The following is a 15,457-nucleotide window of genomic DNA, read 5'->3' as shown; positions in this document are numbered from 1 at the left end:
TATCTCAGTGGACAGATTATTTCCATGATTTTTTTAATTACATAACATTAAACAATTTTGGCATTTGCTGCTTCTTGGTTGTAAGCATACAGAAACAGCTGATAAAATTAACAAGTAAAAATAAATTCTTAATTGTGTTTAGTTTGCTAAAGCTTCTTTCGTTTTGGTGATCTTATTCGTGGGTATGCTTTTGGATTGCCTGATATATAATAACATTTTGTGCTATGTAATACCATGGACAGGTATTGTTTTTATTTAAAACTAATTAAAAAGAAAGACAAAAGAAACACTTTCATTCCCCAGGAGCTGGCATTAACCTGTTTGTCTGTACACATCAACCTTACCCCTACAACCCTCCTTTAGTGGTAAACAGCCTTTGTCACACACTAGTCAATACAGGCTCGCTGAGTGTGCAGTAAACATCTTTGAGAAGCTTATGAGGGGGGATGTACATCCCGAATTGGAAAAGCATTTAATTTCTAATTATTTTAAAAGAAGAAAACAGGAAAGAAAGAAGTGACCACGACGTTTTCCACTTCTCATGTCGCTGTCACTAGGGTTAAGTATGCTATGATGAAAACTGCTGTGTTGAAAAAGAAAAAACAAAACAAAACAAACTGCTACCTTAGTACACACCCAAATGCTATACTTTCATTAATATGTGCAAATACGAGACACAACCACCTGTTTAAAAAAAAAAAGACAGCCTTGCTCTTTGACAATTTCAGAATAAGAAACTTTTCTTTAGTTCTTTTTCAGAGTTTCTGTACTTGCCTACTTTTTTTCCCTGCTGTGCCAGTCACTTTGGATCTATATCACTTCAACTCTTCACGCAAAGACAGGGAGTCCTCATTTAGAAAACATTTCCTAATTTTACATTTTAAAGTTAATATTTAAAAAGAAAAACCTTTCAACTCCCCACCCCATCATGAATAATCTGGTTTAATACAAGTATATAAATAAAGGTGTTCTTTTGCCTCAAAAATCATTTAAGCAACTTTACAAGAATTATTGTTTAAAAAATTTACCTAGAGAAATTAAAGTACCAGTCATTTCCCCCCTATAATAGATAGTGCTCAAGGATTCAAGGCTGTCTTCTCAGTTTATCATCCTTTAGTTCTGTTAGGCGGGCTTCGCATCTTCTTAATCACTTTTTTCTTCTACTTGATAATGTCTGTATTCTGGCTTCAGTTCCCATGTGTTTTTGTGGATCCCTTTTACATTTTGAACACCAATTTCCTTTAAGATGTCCTTCAGGTACGACTGAAAAACAGAACCAAAATAACCTTGACAGATGAGATAAAGAAGGCAGGAAACAAAATATAAAATAAAATGATACACCAAACTACATTTACAAGTAACAAAAATTATGATTCTGAAAGCCCCATTAGATTTCTCTGTAATGAATTTCAATAAACTGCCTTTCTGATTATCTGCATACAATACGTGATATCTGCACTAAATATGATTATTTGTATTAAAGGGCTTGGAAGTCCTGAATGCCAGCAGCCCTTGAGAGCTAAAAAAAAAAAGAAAAAGAAGAGAGTCTAGAAGGAAATACATTTGCTGGTACTTAATTTACACAGTATACCAAGTGTAATGAGCTCCCGAGTTCCGTGGTATCACTGAGTTCACAGTCAGACAGGGTTATTCTTGGATAGGAAACAGTCATTTTAGAAGCAGGAGCATATGTTATTTTTCTATGAAGCAAGCACATGACAGGCACCCAGAATTCTCAGTTCTAAGGTGAGTTCTCAAATTTGCTATTGGGCCACTTGCTTTTCTTGTGTAATAAGATAAGTCATTATGTATGTTTAATATTGTTTGTATCATGTGGCCAAGGCTGCCTAGACAGAGGAAGGGAGAACAAGATATGTTAAAAACCCTGAGGGCTGCAGTTTTCTTGGGCTTGGGTCCACCAAAGGATAGAGGTGAGAAATGATGGAGGTCAGAACTTTGAATCATGGTATTTCAGGCACCTGAAAATTCAGGTATTACCCAAATGATCACTGCTGCTGCTAAGTCGATTCAGTCATGTCCGACTCTATGCGACCCCATAGATGGCAGCTCACCAGGCCCCCAATCCCTGGGATTCTCCAGGCAAGAACACTGGAGTGGGTTGCCATTTCCTTCTCCAATGATCACTAGAGGCATGGAAATGATGGCTATGAAAAACGTAGTATCAAACCCCACCTTTGCTTGCCAATGCCCAAGGTGAAAAAACATTTCACTATAAACCAATACAAATTACAGTACTTCCTTCTTGGGGAAGAGAGAAAAGTTAAACATTTAAAACAAATCCCACCCGCCCCCCTACACAACCAATGAGCCAAACAAGAATTTTTGTGTGTATGCTTCATAGAACAAGTTACAGGTACATTACAGTGACTCATCCCATTGATGGAAGATGTAATAGGATATAAATTTTTTAATTTATGGAAATGAGGCACTAATTTTAAAAAATGGCTGATAATGGCTTGATTATGTTGAAGGTGGTGCCTTTCTCAAGTGTGATGTTAGACAACCTGCATCAGAACTTCATGGGGGCCTGTGAACTAAACCCTGCTGTAGGTCGAGTCCATTAAATCTCTGGCACCAGGCTTGGGAAACTGCATTTCACAAGCCCCCTGGAGCCTGACTGAACTGAAGTCCACAGCAAGTGTTCAAAAGCTTCTTCTGGCTCTAACGCTCTGGGATCTTGGGTCCTTGCAGTGTTATTTAGTTTTCTGAGCCTCACGGTTGCTGGAGAGTGTGTGTTAACCGACACCATCGAACACCACCGAACACCACCTTACACTGACGGGTGCACTGCTCTACAGTTTCAACTTTTATTTAGGGGTCCCTGGTTAGCACTGGAACTACATACAGGTCTCTCAAACGGCCCGGATGGCTCAGCTCTCACTTGAGCGGCTTCCCCACCCCAGCAGGTGGCAGCAATGAATCGGTGGAGGCCTGGGTTTCCCCAGGAGGAGGCCTGCCCGCCTGCCTGCTTCCCACGCCTTCTGTAGCTGGCTCCAACGAGGGACCCGTGTAAATGAGTCAGCGAGTTACTGAAGTAGGCTTCAGACAACCAGGTAATATGCATGCCTGCCATCTGCTACTTCAGATTGCATAGAAAACATGGGACACTGTTCATAAACGACTTTCTAGTTAAACAGGATTCATAAATGGAAAATGACGGGATGGGCTTTGGTTTTCAGTTTGGGTGCCATGAATGATTTCTTTGTAAAATTCCAAAGAACGGTTTATTGTGCGAATGGCTAGACCCTGGGTGCAAACAAGCATACAACTGGGGACACAGTGCAGGCTCAAAAATGAAGACAGCAGTGCCAGGAGCACTGTGGCTGCCAGACAGACACTGTCTTCTCCTCAAGCCTACCATGCCCGTGTACATAACCCGGGCACAGAAGATGAAAAGCCTAGAGAGGGCTAAACACAAAATACTGAGTGTCTTAAGTGTACAAAGTCAGTTGCCTTCACTCTCATTTTATTGCATTAGTATAATAAAGTTAAGGAGTATTTTTTTTTTAATATAAAGATGTCACTTTTTTTTTTTTTTTCTTTTTTAACAAGAATGCCAAGACATAGTCAGGGCTCCATTAATTTGTCAGTTAACAAGATGGGATTAGGGTCATGGTACAGAATTCTCTTCTGGGGTGGGAGAAGGGGCAAACTTCGGAAGTTTGACAATGTTCCAAATCCCAAACCTAAGACCACTCGACTAGAACCAGTTGAGTTAACTTGGCATTAGCATTAGCAGAGAGAGTAGCAGTGACAGTAGAGAAAAACAAGGTCAGAAAACCCTAGAAGGACGGACACAAGGAAAGAACAGGGAGATTATGTCATTTCTCTGTTTAAACTTTTCTCTGACTTCCCCTTTGGCCTTCAGGTTAAATTCCAAACTCTCCTGCAGGCATCCACCCAGGTCTCTCTTTTCCCTTTGGCCTCATCCTCTAGTACCTCCTGGCCGGGCACTGGCCATTTCTGTGCCTGCACGCTCTTGTTCCCCGCCCTTTGCTTTCCCTGTAAGGCTTATCCTCTTCCTTCAGATCAGAACTCCTCATCCTTTTAGACTTGGTGCAAATGTCACTTTTTTGAAGGAAACTTCTCCAACGGTCCCACCTCTCAGATCTACACTTCATGTGGTGTGAACTTCCAGGGAGAGCCCTCACAGCATCAGAGCTGTCTGTGTGCACGCCTGTCTCTCCCATCAAACCCTGTGCGGCCACCGCAGGGCCTGAGCGCACGTCAGAGGCACGGGGCACACGAATGCTGAATGAATCGGGTATGCTTCAGAGTTAAGAGAGGGGCGAGGAGGGTTTAGCTCTTGCAGCGGGGTGGTGGTTGTTGGGGGAGATCACTTAGACGGCCCAAGGGAATAAACCCTGCTAGCTCTGTTGTCCTTTCTCGTCTCACTACCACATACAGCAATGACCCTGTTTGAGAAATAAAAATTGGTAAAACTGTATTACCTGAATCTGAATTTACTACTAACATTTGTATTGTGGTGCTAAAACACTATTGAGACAAAGCTAACTGGGGTGGAAATTTTTAAAGGTTTTAGCAGGACAGAAGATTAATTGGTAATCGGACTTCCCTTTTAAAAACATGTGCATCTTCACACTTAGATTGATCTGAGCACCAGGCTGAGTGGCACACAGTCTGTTTTCGTCCTCAGAGTTCACAGCTTAAGATCCGGGTGTGTACGGGGGAAGCAAGGGCATGTGAGCAGGCAACCATAAAGTAAAACAGAAGCCCAGGAACAAGGACACATATGTAGGACATCATGGGAGCACTGGAAAGGGGCTGGAGCCAAGATGCTAGGTTCTTTGAGGAGGGATATTTGATCATTTGAACTAAATGGCAATTCTGTGTGGAGACCAAGGGGGACTAGTTCTCCTCTTAGCATTAAATAGCCCTAAACACTGATTCTGCAATTTAATCTTTTGCCTAACCACTTGTATTTTAAACAAAGGAGTTTAGAACTGAGAAGATCACCTTTATGTCACATAGGACTGGAAAGATTTCTCATTACCCACTATGGGCAGTTTGGCAGAACAAGAGCTGAAATAATAAACTGGCTCAAGTCCAGCACGTCTTCATCAAAGAGAATGTGTGGGGGCGTATTTACAGCAAGTCTGAATGCAGAGAAAAAAGGGAGAGAACATTACAGCCTCCTTGCAAGGGAAGGCAAGGCACATTCTGGAGCCCAGAAGTCTACTGAGGAGGATGTGCTATGCATTTGTGGATCAAGACGAAACTGTGGTGGCCAAAAGGCTGGAAATTCACACATCAAATTCCTGATTTCTCCCCCAAGATTAAGACAAACCTAGTCACAAGGCACACACCTAGTCACGGTAGCCTACTTTAGCTTCTCTTCTTCACTCTCCTTATCACCTTCCACCCTTGCCATTTTTCATATCATCTTTTCCTCTACTGCAAATGGAGGATTTATCTGTTTCATTTCATTATAAAATTTAGTGTTAAGCATTACCACAGATAATAATGAATTAATTATACCTAATTCCTAAAAGTTGATTTAAAAAAAAAAACAAAAAACATATATCTTTGACAGAGAGCTGATCACCAAATAATAATGCTTTTAGGTAAGATAAAGATACTACCTTACTAGACTTCTCATCACAAAACAGTCCCCAAAGGCTGGAGTGAATGTGTATTACATAAATCTACACCAAAAGATGGCACTGGTTAACAGTCACCAAAGGGAAACTGCTTATACGCTTTTTATACACTGACCCAGTGGCAAGGGCATCCATGATCAGTTCTGTGATCATTTCAAAGTATCACTTCATATTTATGTGATTTTGTATGACTGACTGTGACTCCTGTAAGCAAGGCTGACAGAACAGAGGTCGTACTGATGAAGAGGTCAGTGGCTCCAAGGCACAGCATTCTTTCATTAAAAAAAAATTAAACAAACTACATACTATGCATAAGCTGTGAACAAAGGCAACCTATGTTTTCCCTCTTTTAGAGAAAACCCTGAACGGGGGAGGGAAGGCGGTGCTGAGGGCTTCTCTGGAACCTGGGCCATCTCAGCATTTTTCTCCCCCTTTCCTGCTGGTTTCGTCTCTGTTTTTATACTAGTCTCTGCCCTGTTTTCCTCTCAGGGTCCCTCAGGCTGCATTCCTCCCTTTGTAAAAACTCTAAGGAGTACAGAGATGACGGGTAATGAAATGGTCAAGCCATAAACCCTACCCACTCCACAGCCCTCCCCACTTAGTCCAAACTCTAAAATAAGAAATTTATTGCTGCATTAACATCTATATGCTGGTAAATCATCTTACTTTCAGTAACACTTCATCTGTCCAGCGGTGGCAAGTGACTCACATGCTTACATATTTCAGATAAAGTTTACTACCTTTGGGCCAACTTTGAATTTTAACTATGTTTAAAGACATGCTTTCTAAATTGTATTAGTTTATTTGTATGCTAAACATAACTTAACCTTGGAATACTGCAAAGTATTCCAAGGCTCGGATATTATGGCTACCAACTGGGGGAGAAACATACATATATACATATAGTTAATGTTAAAAACGTTAATTAGAAAAATACAATCAAAAGATATTCAAAACTAGATAAAGATGAAAAAAATTTCTACTGAAATATAAATATGAATTCTCACATTTAGAACTACAGAAACTAACTGCATTTGGTGTGATGAGTAGTTTAGCTATTTTTATTTTTTAATTGGAGGAAAACTGCTTCACAATGTTGTGTTGGTTACTGACTGACGTGTAGTTTAGACTGTACAAAGGATAAGAAGATGTCAATTGACAGTCATTATTAGTCCATCTGGAAACAATGCTAGAAATTAAATGGCAAGCAAGAGAGTCTTTAGGTATTTATTTAACCACAGACAATTTTTAGAAAATTAGCTAGATGATGAGGCATTATTCACCCTTAATATATATAGAATAGACAGTAAAGTTTTACTCTAATGCAACAGTATATAAAAGCGCTTGCTGCCTAAGGATTAAAAAATAACTGATGACAATCGGGCAGTTCCTCAGTTAAACGGAGTTACCATGTGACCCAGCAGTTCAACTCGCAAGGGAAATAAAAATATGTTCACACAATAACTTGTACATAATGTTCATATCAGCCTTATTACAGGAGCCAGAAAGACGAAACAACTATCTGTGGGTGAATGGATAAACAAATCGCTGTATACTCATATAATGGTATATATCTGGCAATAAAAAAAGAAAATACTGATACGTGATACAACATGGATGAAACTTGAGAAGACATTATGCCTAAATCAAAGAAGTCAGTCATAAGAGACCACATATCATACAATCCTACTCATAGGAAAATGTCCAGACCAGGCAAATCTTTAGAGACATAGCGGGGATCAGTGGTTTGCTAGGGCTGGGGAGGGGGTGGGTGCACAGGAGAAATTGTTAACAGGTACAGAGTTTCTTTGAGGGGTGACTAAAATGTTCTAAAATTGGTTGTGGCAGTGGTTGTACAACTATGTGAATATATGAAAATCCACTGAACTGTAACTTAAAAAAAACCACAATTGTACTGAAAACAAGGTTTTAAATTGATGAGGAAAAAAAGACCTCTCTAGCTGACAACAAATTAAGATAACACCAGTTTTTATTACCAAATTACCCTGGGTAAAGTAAAATTTCCAATTAACAGTGGGCAAGCTCTTTGGATCAGTCCATACAGGCTGGAAAATATGATGGAATTAGAATATCCGTCTTGGCACATTCTAGAAGGAACACTCTCTGTTGCAACACAGAACTGGAGGTGGCCAGCCAGGCAGGCACCTAAGGTTTTCTGCCAACAGGTGTAGCCTCTGGGATCAATTCCCCTGCTGAGCTAGAGAGATCAGAAGCTTCAGACACTTATCTAAGCCCACAGGGTAATGTCTGCTCTTAGGTAGAGACCAACACACAGAAAACGACTTCTTCCCCAAGATAATTCCCACAAGACGGCACGCCTGAAACAAGTCTGGCTTTCCAGTTTGCTTTAGGGACTTGCTTTAGGGATCAAGAAACCAGGAGGAGGCAGCTAATGAGCTTAAACATTTATTTTTTACCTCTTACCTTTATTCATTTTATTTTAAAATCAAATGGGACTGGAAAGGTAGAGAAGGAGATTTTATGGGTAATGACATTTCCAGAATAAACACAAATTGTATGGCCTACTGCTTAATTAAAAACTCTAGATTTTGTATGTAGATAATGCCCAATTTTGCTTACTGGGAGCCTATGTCAGATACTGCTTTTATCTACGTAGTATTTCATATAAAATAATGACTGGTTATACTAACAAATTGACCCCCCAATTTCACCTCATTCAGAATTAGGTAAAAAAATAAAATAAAAAGGCTGAGACAAATCATAGGATAAATTAAAAGAGAAAATGTTGCCATTTCATAATAAACTTGGTAGTAAATCTATTAGTTATTAGAACCTTCTCTTCATAAGGAAAGCATTAAAATTTTATAAATGCATTTAAATTTTATCCATTTATATTCAACATAGTTAATAATTTATTTTAATAGGACATTTCATACTCTAAAACTTTTAAGTAAGGCTCAAATTAACAAGATAGCAAATAATTATTTTTTAGCACTACACTCTAACCTACTGAATTAACCAGCAGCTACAAATAATTATTTTTTAAAATGGAAGTCTCACAAAGGGCTGTCACTAGTTAATATGCTTTGCTGGGCAACTGGTGGTCTTTTTAGTTTTGGTAATACCATTTGAAATTAAAAACTTCCAGTTATAGAAAAAATGAAGAGAGAACTGAAAGGAAATATGTGAATAGAAAGGAAATGATAAAGATTCGGGGGAAAAAAGAGAAAAGGAATCACGTAAAAAAGGAAAAGCCTATGTCAGAACAAGACATATAATAAAAACACTTATTTAGCAGTTCATTTGGGAATGAACTTTAAACACTGAACTTCAAAAAAACAGGTGTTTTTTTTTTTTTTTTAAATTGGAGGACAATTGCTTTACAATGTTGTGTTGGCTTCTGAGGAAAAAAAAATGCCCTATTTTTACTTGGGTCAGGAACTGAATGAGCTAGCACAGAGCTTAGATTCCATTTTCCATGTGTATGGCTGAGACTAGTGAGACGATTCTTAATAATACAGACATTTTCAAAGCAGTCTGAGAGAGAAATTAGCTCCCCCCTCCTGTCATTAAAAAGGGGTTCCCATTGTCAGAAAAGCATTTTTTGAGTTTGTCTTTGGATATACACGTGTCTGAACAGAAGAGGCGATGCAGTAAGACCTGGGCTCAGGCCACTAGGCAACTCCTGCTCTAGGACTATGACTGAACTGTCCCTAAGATTACTTTCACCTTTTAAGATTCCGAGCCAGAGAGGCAGGATACGTATGTATCATAGTATGCGACACAGACGTCATGAAGAGAAAAGAGGAGTAGTATACTTCTGGCTTGAGCAACTCGGGGCACGGTGTTGTTACTGCAGTGGGGCAGTCTGGGGGGTCGGGGTTGGAGGGATGTAGAAATCAAGAGTTCTGTTTTCAACAGACTAAATCTGAGGTAACAGCAAATGACCACGGCTCAGCGGGTGCTATTTCCAAGCCAAGTAGTGTGCCGCAAGGGTGCGAGAGGCAATGGGCCTGGCCAATGGACGGTCCTACCCTATCCTCTTGGTTCAGGAATGAACATCCAACCCCTGGCGCGGCAATTAAGATCTTCCCTGAGCTTCTGCTGGAATAATCAGGGCAGACATTCTCCGTATGCTTTGAGGCTGCTGGCTGTGAAGTGCTTCAGGAGGCCACTTTGTCTACCACACGGCTAGATTCTGCCCGAGCAGAAAGACAACACCCAGGAAAGACATAATGATGAGGAGAGATAGGGAGGGGTGGGGAGGAACTGGGCTAACTAAATAGTATTAGCAGCTGGATCCAGCCATGTCTAAAGCAAGATGCATTCCTGAACTTCTCAGCTACAGGAGCCAATACACTGTATTTTTACTTAAGCTAGTTTGAGCTCAGTTTTCTTTTCTTGCAGCTGAACAAGTCCCAGCCAACTGACAGGTCTATAACAACATATGCTTGTAAATAAACTTTTATCTTTTGACAGGAGAAATGCTAAGTATATCAAATTCTTTAGCCACTTTTTCCCTTTAAAAAACATTATCTTTTTGTATCTTACTGATGCCAAATTCCACTTATTTCTATTCAGGCCTGTCTGGAAACAAGCTCTGAGGATCAGGTTAACATTACCTTATTGCTGCACTGGCTTTATTAAAAGCCTATTTTGAGCAAACGAGCAACGGCCTGTTGAGCATTATTTAGCTCTGGGCAACTTAAGCTTAGGGGTACCAAGCTGCTTCAAAATCAAAGCCATGCAAATCTTTGCCTCATTTTTCTTGTTGATGTGAACTTACTTTATAAAAGCATGCAAACTGTTCAATTACACACTCTGAATTTAAAGGCAAATGGTCCACTGAGTCGACGTGATTGGGGACTGCTGATTTACAAGGGATCATCAATAATTAAAGATAAAGTTCCTTTAATCTTGACCTGAAATCAAATGGACGCGGAGCACAAGAAAATGAAGAGGTTCAGTTACAATTAGAGCTGATTTCTGATGACACTTTAAACAGAAATGGATGTCTGGAGAAACCCTGGGCAAGGGGTGCTGTGCTGGAGAACAGGGTGCTTGGGCTCATAGTGGTCTTGGCAGTCTGGGGTTTCAAAGGGAACAATTACATAAAGCTTTAAATGGCTTGAATTCCTGAAGGAAATGCTGCTATGCTATTATTTTACAGATACAATAAAATATGAAGAAAGACTTGACATAACACATTTAAGGTAAAAGAGCAAAGACTGTCAACAGAGAAATAATAGGCTTCCTCTGATATTTTACTTTGGCGGGGGGATGGTGGGGAGTCAAAATTTAAAATTCATGAAAACACTCCTTTAAATGGATGCTGTGTTTCTTACTTTTTTATCAGTTACCAGAGCCTGGCCTTTTAAAATTGGCTTATTTGTCCTTAATGAGTAACTTTAACTCTCTGATTGCTTATGCAAGTCACACACTGGTGAATGAAGGATACAGGCTGGCCCTTAAGGGCAGTTTCTCTAATCAATAATTTCGCTTGCAGGAGTGAAGGTTTTTAGGAAGAAGACTGGAAGGGAAGGAACTGGAAAAACAAGAAAATACTTCAGATGCACTCAGAATGTCAAAAATGACATCCTAAAGGTCAGAAAGCAGATGGTAACTTAAGAATATAGTAGTAGTGCTAATAACAAAGAGGACGTGTTAAAATGAGCACATCGTGGTCAGAAATCTGGTATCAAGAGAGGCGCTGGGGGCTGCAGAAAACCAGAGCGTGTCATTAAATGCACTGACTAAAGAACTCAACACCAAGAAGATCTCTTTTCCTCCCTTTTACACAGGGCTCAAAAATTTGTTTAATAATACTAACAATAAATATTAGCAAAATACTTTGCTGTTGACAAATGCAACTTTCATAAACATTAAAATTATTACAAGGAACCTATAAACTAGGTATTTTTAAGACAAATTTACAAAGTATAATATTATACACATTTAACTTGAATATATTAGTAAATTTTATATTAAGAATGTCATATATCAAGTAAATTAAATATTAAATTATATAATGTATTAAACCATTAAATGCATTCAAGTACCTGAGGCTATTTGGCTAAATGGCAGGACTGGGACATGAACTGAGGTCCTGTTACTCCCAGTCCTGTGCTCTTTCCATCAGGAAGTCTCCTTCCTGGATCACTGACTTTAATGCTACACTGGGTTCCTTCATTCTCCTGGTACTGCTCAGACTAAAATCAAATTAGTAAGGGTGTGTGTACTGAAGCCCATTAGTACAGACCGACTTACGTCCTGTGACCCTTTTAAAAGAGAGAATTACCCACACGGAGGAGAGCTGGGCTCTAGCCACTTTCTAGGTCAACGGGCTTTGCCAGCTCAGTCTGAATGTGAGTGGGAGATGGAGAGGAGATGGAACAGGAGAGGGAGAGAATCATAGACGGAGCACTGGGAGACGTCACGATGATTATCCAGTCCAGCTCCCTCAGTTTTAGCGACGACGTGACTTCTCCAGATCCCACCGAGGTAAACGGCAGGACTAGAGCCCATGTGACCATGTCCTGTCCTCTCCTCTACACGAGAGTAACTGCAGCTCTGGCACTCTATGCTTTATTGAGACAGCTCTTTGTACCCCGCTCCTGCCACAGACAACAGGAGGTCTGTCAAAATCCACCCAAGGAAAATATGGTGGCCCTAAAAGGTAAAGGGTGTCACCATCTCCTTTTCCTTAAATCACTTCATCTAATATTTATTGGATTGCTACCATAACTGTATTGTGGAATGTATGAATATTTAGGGATGTGAACAATATACAAACCTGCCTTCAAACACTTAATGCTGTACAGGCAATTTAGTCCCTAATTAATAAAACTACTATAAAATATTTCAGTTTCTAGATCTGTTGTTCTCAAGCTCTTTGAGGTTCCCAGGCTCTCTGAGAATCTGACATAAACTACAAATCTGCTCCCCCCAAAAATCCACACATTTCTGTACATATTCAGGGGGTTGCTGGATCTCCTAAAGCCCACCTACTGACCATGAATTAAGAGGTTCTGTTAAGAGAGTCACTGAGTTCCACCACATAAAAATTATCTGAACAGCCAAGACAGAGAGAAAGCTAGTTATCCTTTTTCTCTGCTGCAAAATGAATAAACTTTAGAAACATTATGTCATTCCATGTTAAGGCAAAGAAAGAGCTTTCCTTAGCACTTATCTGAATGTCCCTCTACAAACACTTACTTTCCCACATCTAACTGTGTGTGTGTTTTATTCTATGAGACTACGTCATTTGCATCCAGAATATCTGGAATAGCCTTTTCATGTATATATAAAAATACAAAGATAAACTTCATTAAAAGCAGAAGAAATGGAGTTTAGCTTATGAATTATTCTATTTCAAATTTTTTAATCTAGCTTGGAATGCTGTTTCTAAGGCTTTGATGCTGAAGGGAGTGAAGTCATTAAGATGAGTTGATAATACTGCCAGCATGAGCACTTTCCTTCTCTTTGGTTAAAGAAAAAGTATTTAGGTCTTTTGGAATTCAAATTTCTTTCTTAATGAAAAAGTGAAAGCATGAAGCGTAACAGTAAAGAAATCTCTACAGAAGTGGGAAACTGCACCATCAATACTGAAGTTTCAGAAATAATTTCCTGAAGCTTTGAATACATAAAAAAAAACAAACCATGGAGTCATTTATGTTAAAATATTTTACAAAACTGGTTATCTTGTTCCATATTCTAAGGCAAATAAATGGAGCAGTTAGAATTAACATATTCTTGGGCATCCTGGCAAGGTGGATAAAATGATAAAGGAAACTGGGTAAGAGGACAAGAATAAAGGGGTTTCCACCTATGTTTTAAAAACCTGTAAGTAAAATACTGCTATAATTCAATCTGCCACTTTGCTAAGCTTAGGTGTGAGAAAGCTAAATGGAAAGAAATGTGACCCAAAGACTAGAGAAAGGGTTTCGATACCTTCCTTGTTTCCAGCATTTTAAATGGATTAGAAACACAGATTATTTTCAGATAGGTATTAATACAAACGTCTGGAGAAGTGATTAAAAAATGATTATTTATAGAACAAAAATTTTCTAAAACATCAATTTATTAAAAATTTCCTTGAAAATGGAGACTAGGCCAACCCAAGCATAATCTCAACGAGCACTGTGAGGCTCTACAGCTCAAGTTTGAAAGGACCTAATGTTAGTGCTAGATGATTTAAAAAAAAATCCACAGAGAACAGTTCACAAGACAGGGATAAACACTCACTGTGAAAAAACAGTGACTCTTAAAGTTGAGCTTTTCTAGAGGGAGGGAGAAGAACAAATGAAAGACTAGAAATGCTATAAACAAAGAGACTTTAGGCTTAATGTCAAGGATCAGTCAAAGATCAAAAGGAGGACAAATCTGCCTCTTCTTCATATGAACTATTGATACTAAATGTATTTAAAATTAAAACAATGAAGCTGAGATTTAAAAAAGAAACAGAAAGGAAGACAGGGGAAGAAAGAAAAGGGGAGGAAAGGAAGGAAGAAAAAAGACTGCAAGCAGACAGCTTTTCCATGCTGGAACAAGACCCAGCACCAGCATAGGTGCAGGTGAACTTACTAACTCACAACACGCTTCTCTTCAGTAAAGCCGTGTTAATGAAGCCTGTTTAAACCTATTTAAAGGATCAATGTGAGCATATACATACCACAGGTTGTTTTGTGATGTCCACCAAGTCCTTCAGATTATAATACTGATGCTTCTCAAAAGCTGAAAACAGCATGTCCAAAACGTGTTGTTTATCAGCTCGGGCTCGCTTTCCATCTTCTTTCTTTTTCCTTTCATATTCAATCTATGTGAAGAAAGCAAAAATCCCGAAGGCATCAATTCAATGTGCTCACTCTGAAACACAGGTACTCTTTTCCATCCTCCACTATTAGATTTTAAATTGCAAGGCAGCAGGTCAAAGAGCGGTAGTTCAGTATCTATGGCCTTCTTTGCTCCTAGGGCTCCTCAGACCTTTAAGGCTCCAGGAAGGTTAGTGCCCACCTGTAAACCATTTTCACTGTTCCCTAAAGCTTTATGTAATGTGTCCATTTCCTCCCCCAAAGCCCATCTTCACCGAAATCACATCATGTGGATCACAAAGTCTATTTGCAACTCTTTGTTTTTGATTACCCAAAATACAGTAAAAGAGTTTATCTGTCTATGCCATTTGGTAGGTAATATCTTTCAAAATGAGAGTTTTTCAGGGCAGGAAGAAGGCTGAGGGGCAGAGAGATCAGACAACAGGTTTTCTAGGGAGGAAATCTTGGTAAATTGGGAAATCTTGGTAAAAACCAAAGAACAAGGGTGGTGACAGGTGGCCTTTTCTCCTCCCAACCCCATGACCTCCTTGAACTTGCTTCTTCTGTAAAATGAAGTAAGCAATGGCACGAATGGTGTTACCATCCAGACATACGTGCATTTGTAAAAAAGTTAACTCTTTATTGAAAACACGCAATTTGCTTGCATTCATGTCCGTTGATTAAGCTTTTCATTTTTTTTTTTTTATTAACTTTATCTTGATAAAGCCTCAGAAACTTGTTAGAGGACAGATATATATATATAAACTGTAGGGCTTCCCTGGTGGCTCAGTGGTAAAGAACTCGCCTGCCAATGAAGGAGATGCGAGTTCGATCCCTGGGCCAAGAAGATCCCCTGGAGAAGGAAATGGCAACCCACTCCAGTATTCTCACCTGGAGAATCCCATGGACAGAGGAGCCTGGTGGGCTACAGTCTGTGGGGTCGCAAAACAGGTGGACACGACTTAGCGACTAAACAACAATGCAGACCGCAGCAGCAGCCCACCTGGTCAATAAAGCATCAGC

At 39.5% G+C, this 15,457-nt stretch overlaps 1 protein-coding gene across 2 annotated transcripts in view; it reads right to left on the bottom strand.

Moving 5' to 3' along the window:
• Positions 1 to 722: 722 nt before the first annotated feature.
• Positions 723 to 15,457, bottom strand: part of GTF2F2 (general transcription factor IIF subunit 2) — a 135,677-nt gene continuing 120,942 nt past the window's right edge. Inside the window, exons 7-8 of one of the 2 annotated variants that reach the window (XM_086328899.1) lie at positions 14,296 to 14,439; positions 723 to 1,263 (exon numbers count right to left, since the gene is read on the bottom strand). In XM_086328899.1, the coding sequence (XP_086185025.1) occupies positions 1,144 to 1,263; positions 14,296 to 14,439 (264 nt within the window). In that variant the 3' untranslated portion in view covers positions 723 to 1,143. Of the gene's footprint in view, positions 1,264 to 3,459; positions 7,861 to 14,295; positions 14,440 to 15,457 lie in introns of those variants that run through there. The other variant, XM_086328898.1, reaches the window with a different exon arrangement.

The sequence above is a fragment of the Bos grunniens genome, chromosome 12, assembly GCF_055505025.1.
Source record: "Bos grunniens cultivar Pamir isolate PY7600 chromosome 12, Bosgru_T2T1.0, whole genome shotgun sequence".
Classification (NCBI taxonomy): Eukaryota; Metazoa; Chordata; class Mammalia; order Artiodactyla; family Bovidae; genus Bos; species Bos grunniens.
Note: the sequence above shows the minus strand (reverse complement) of the source record. Positions and strands in the feature narration are given on the sequence as shown.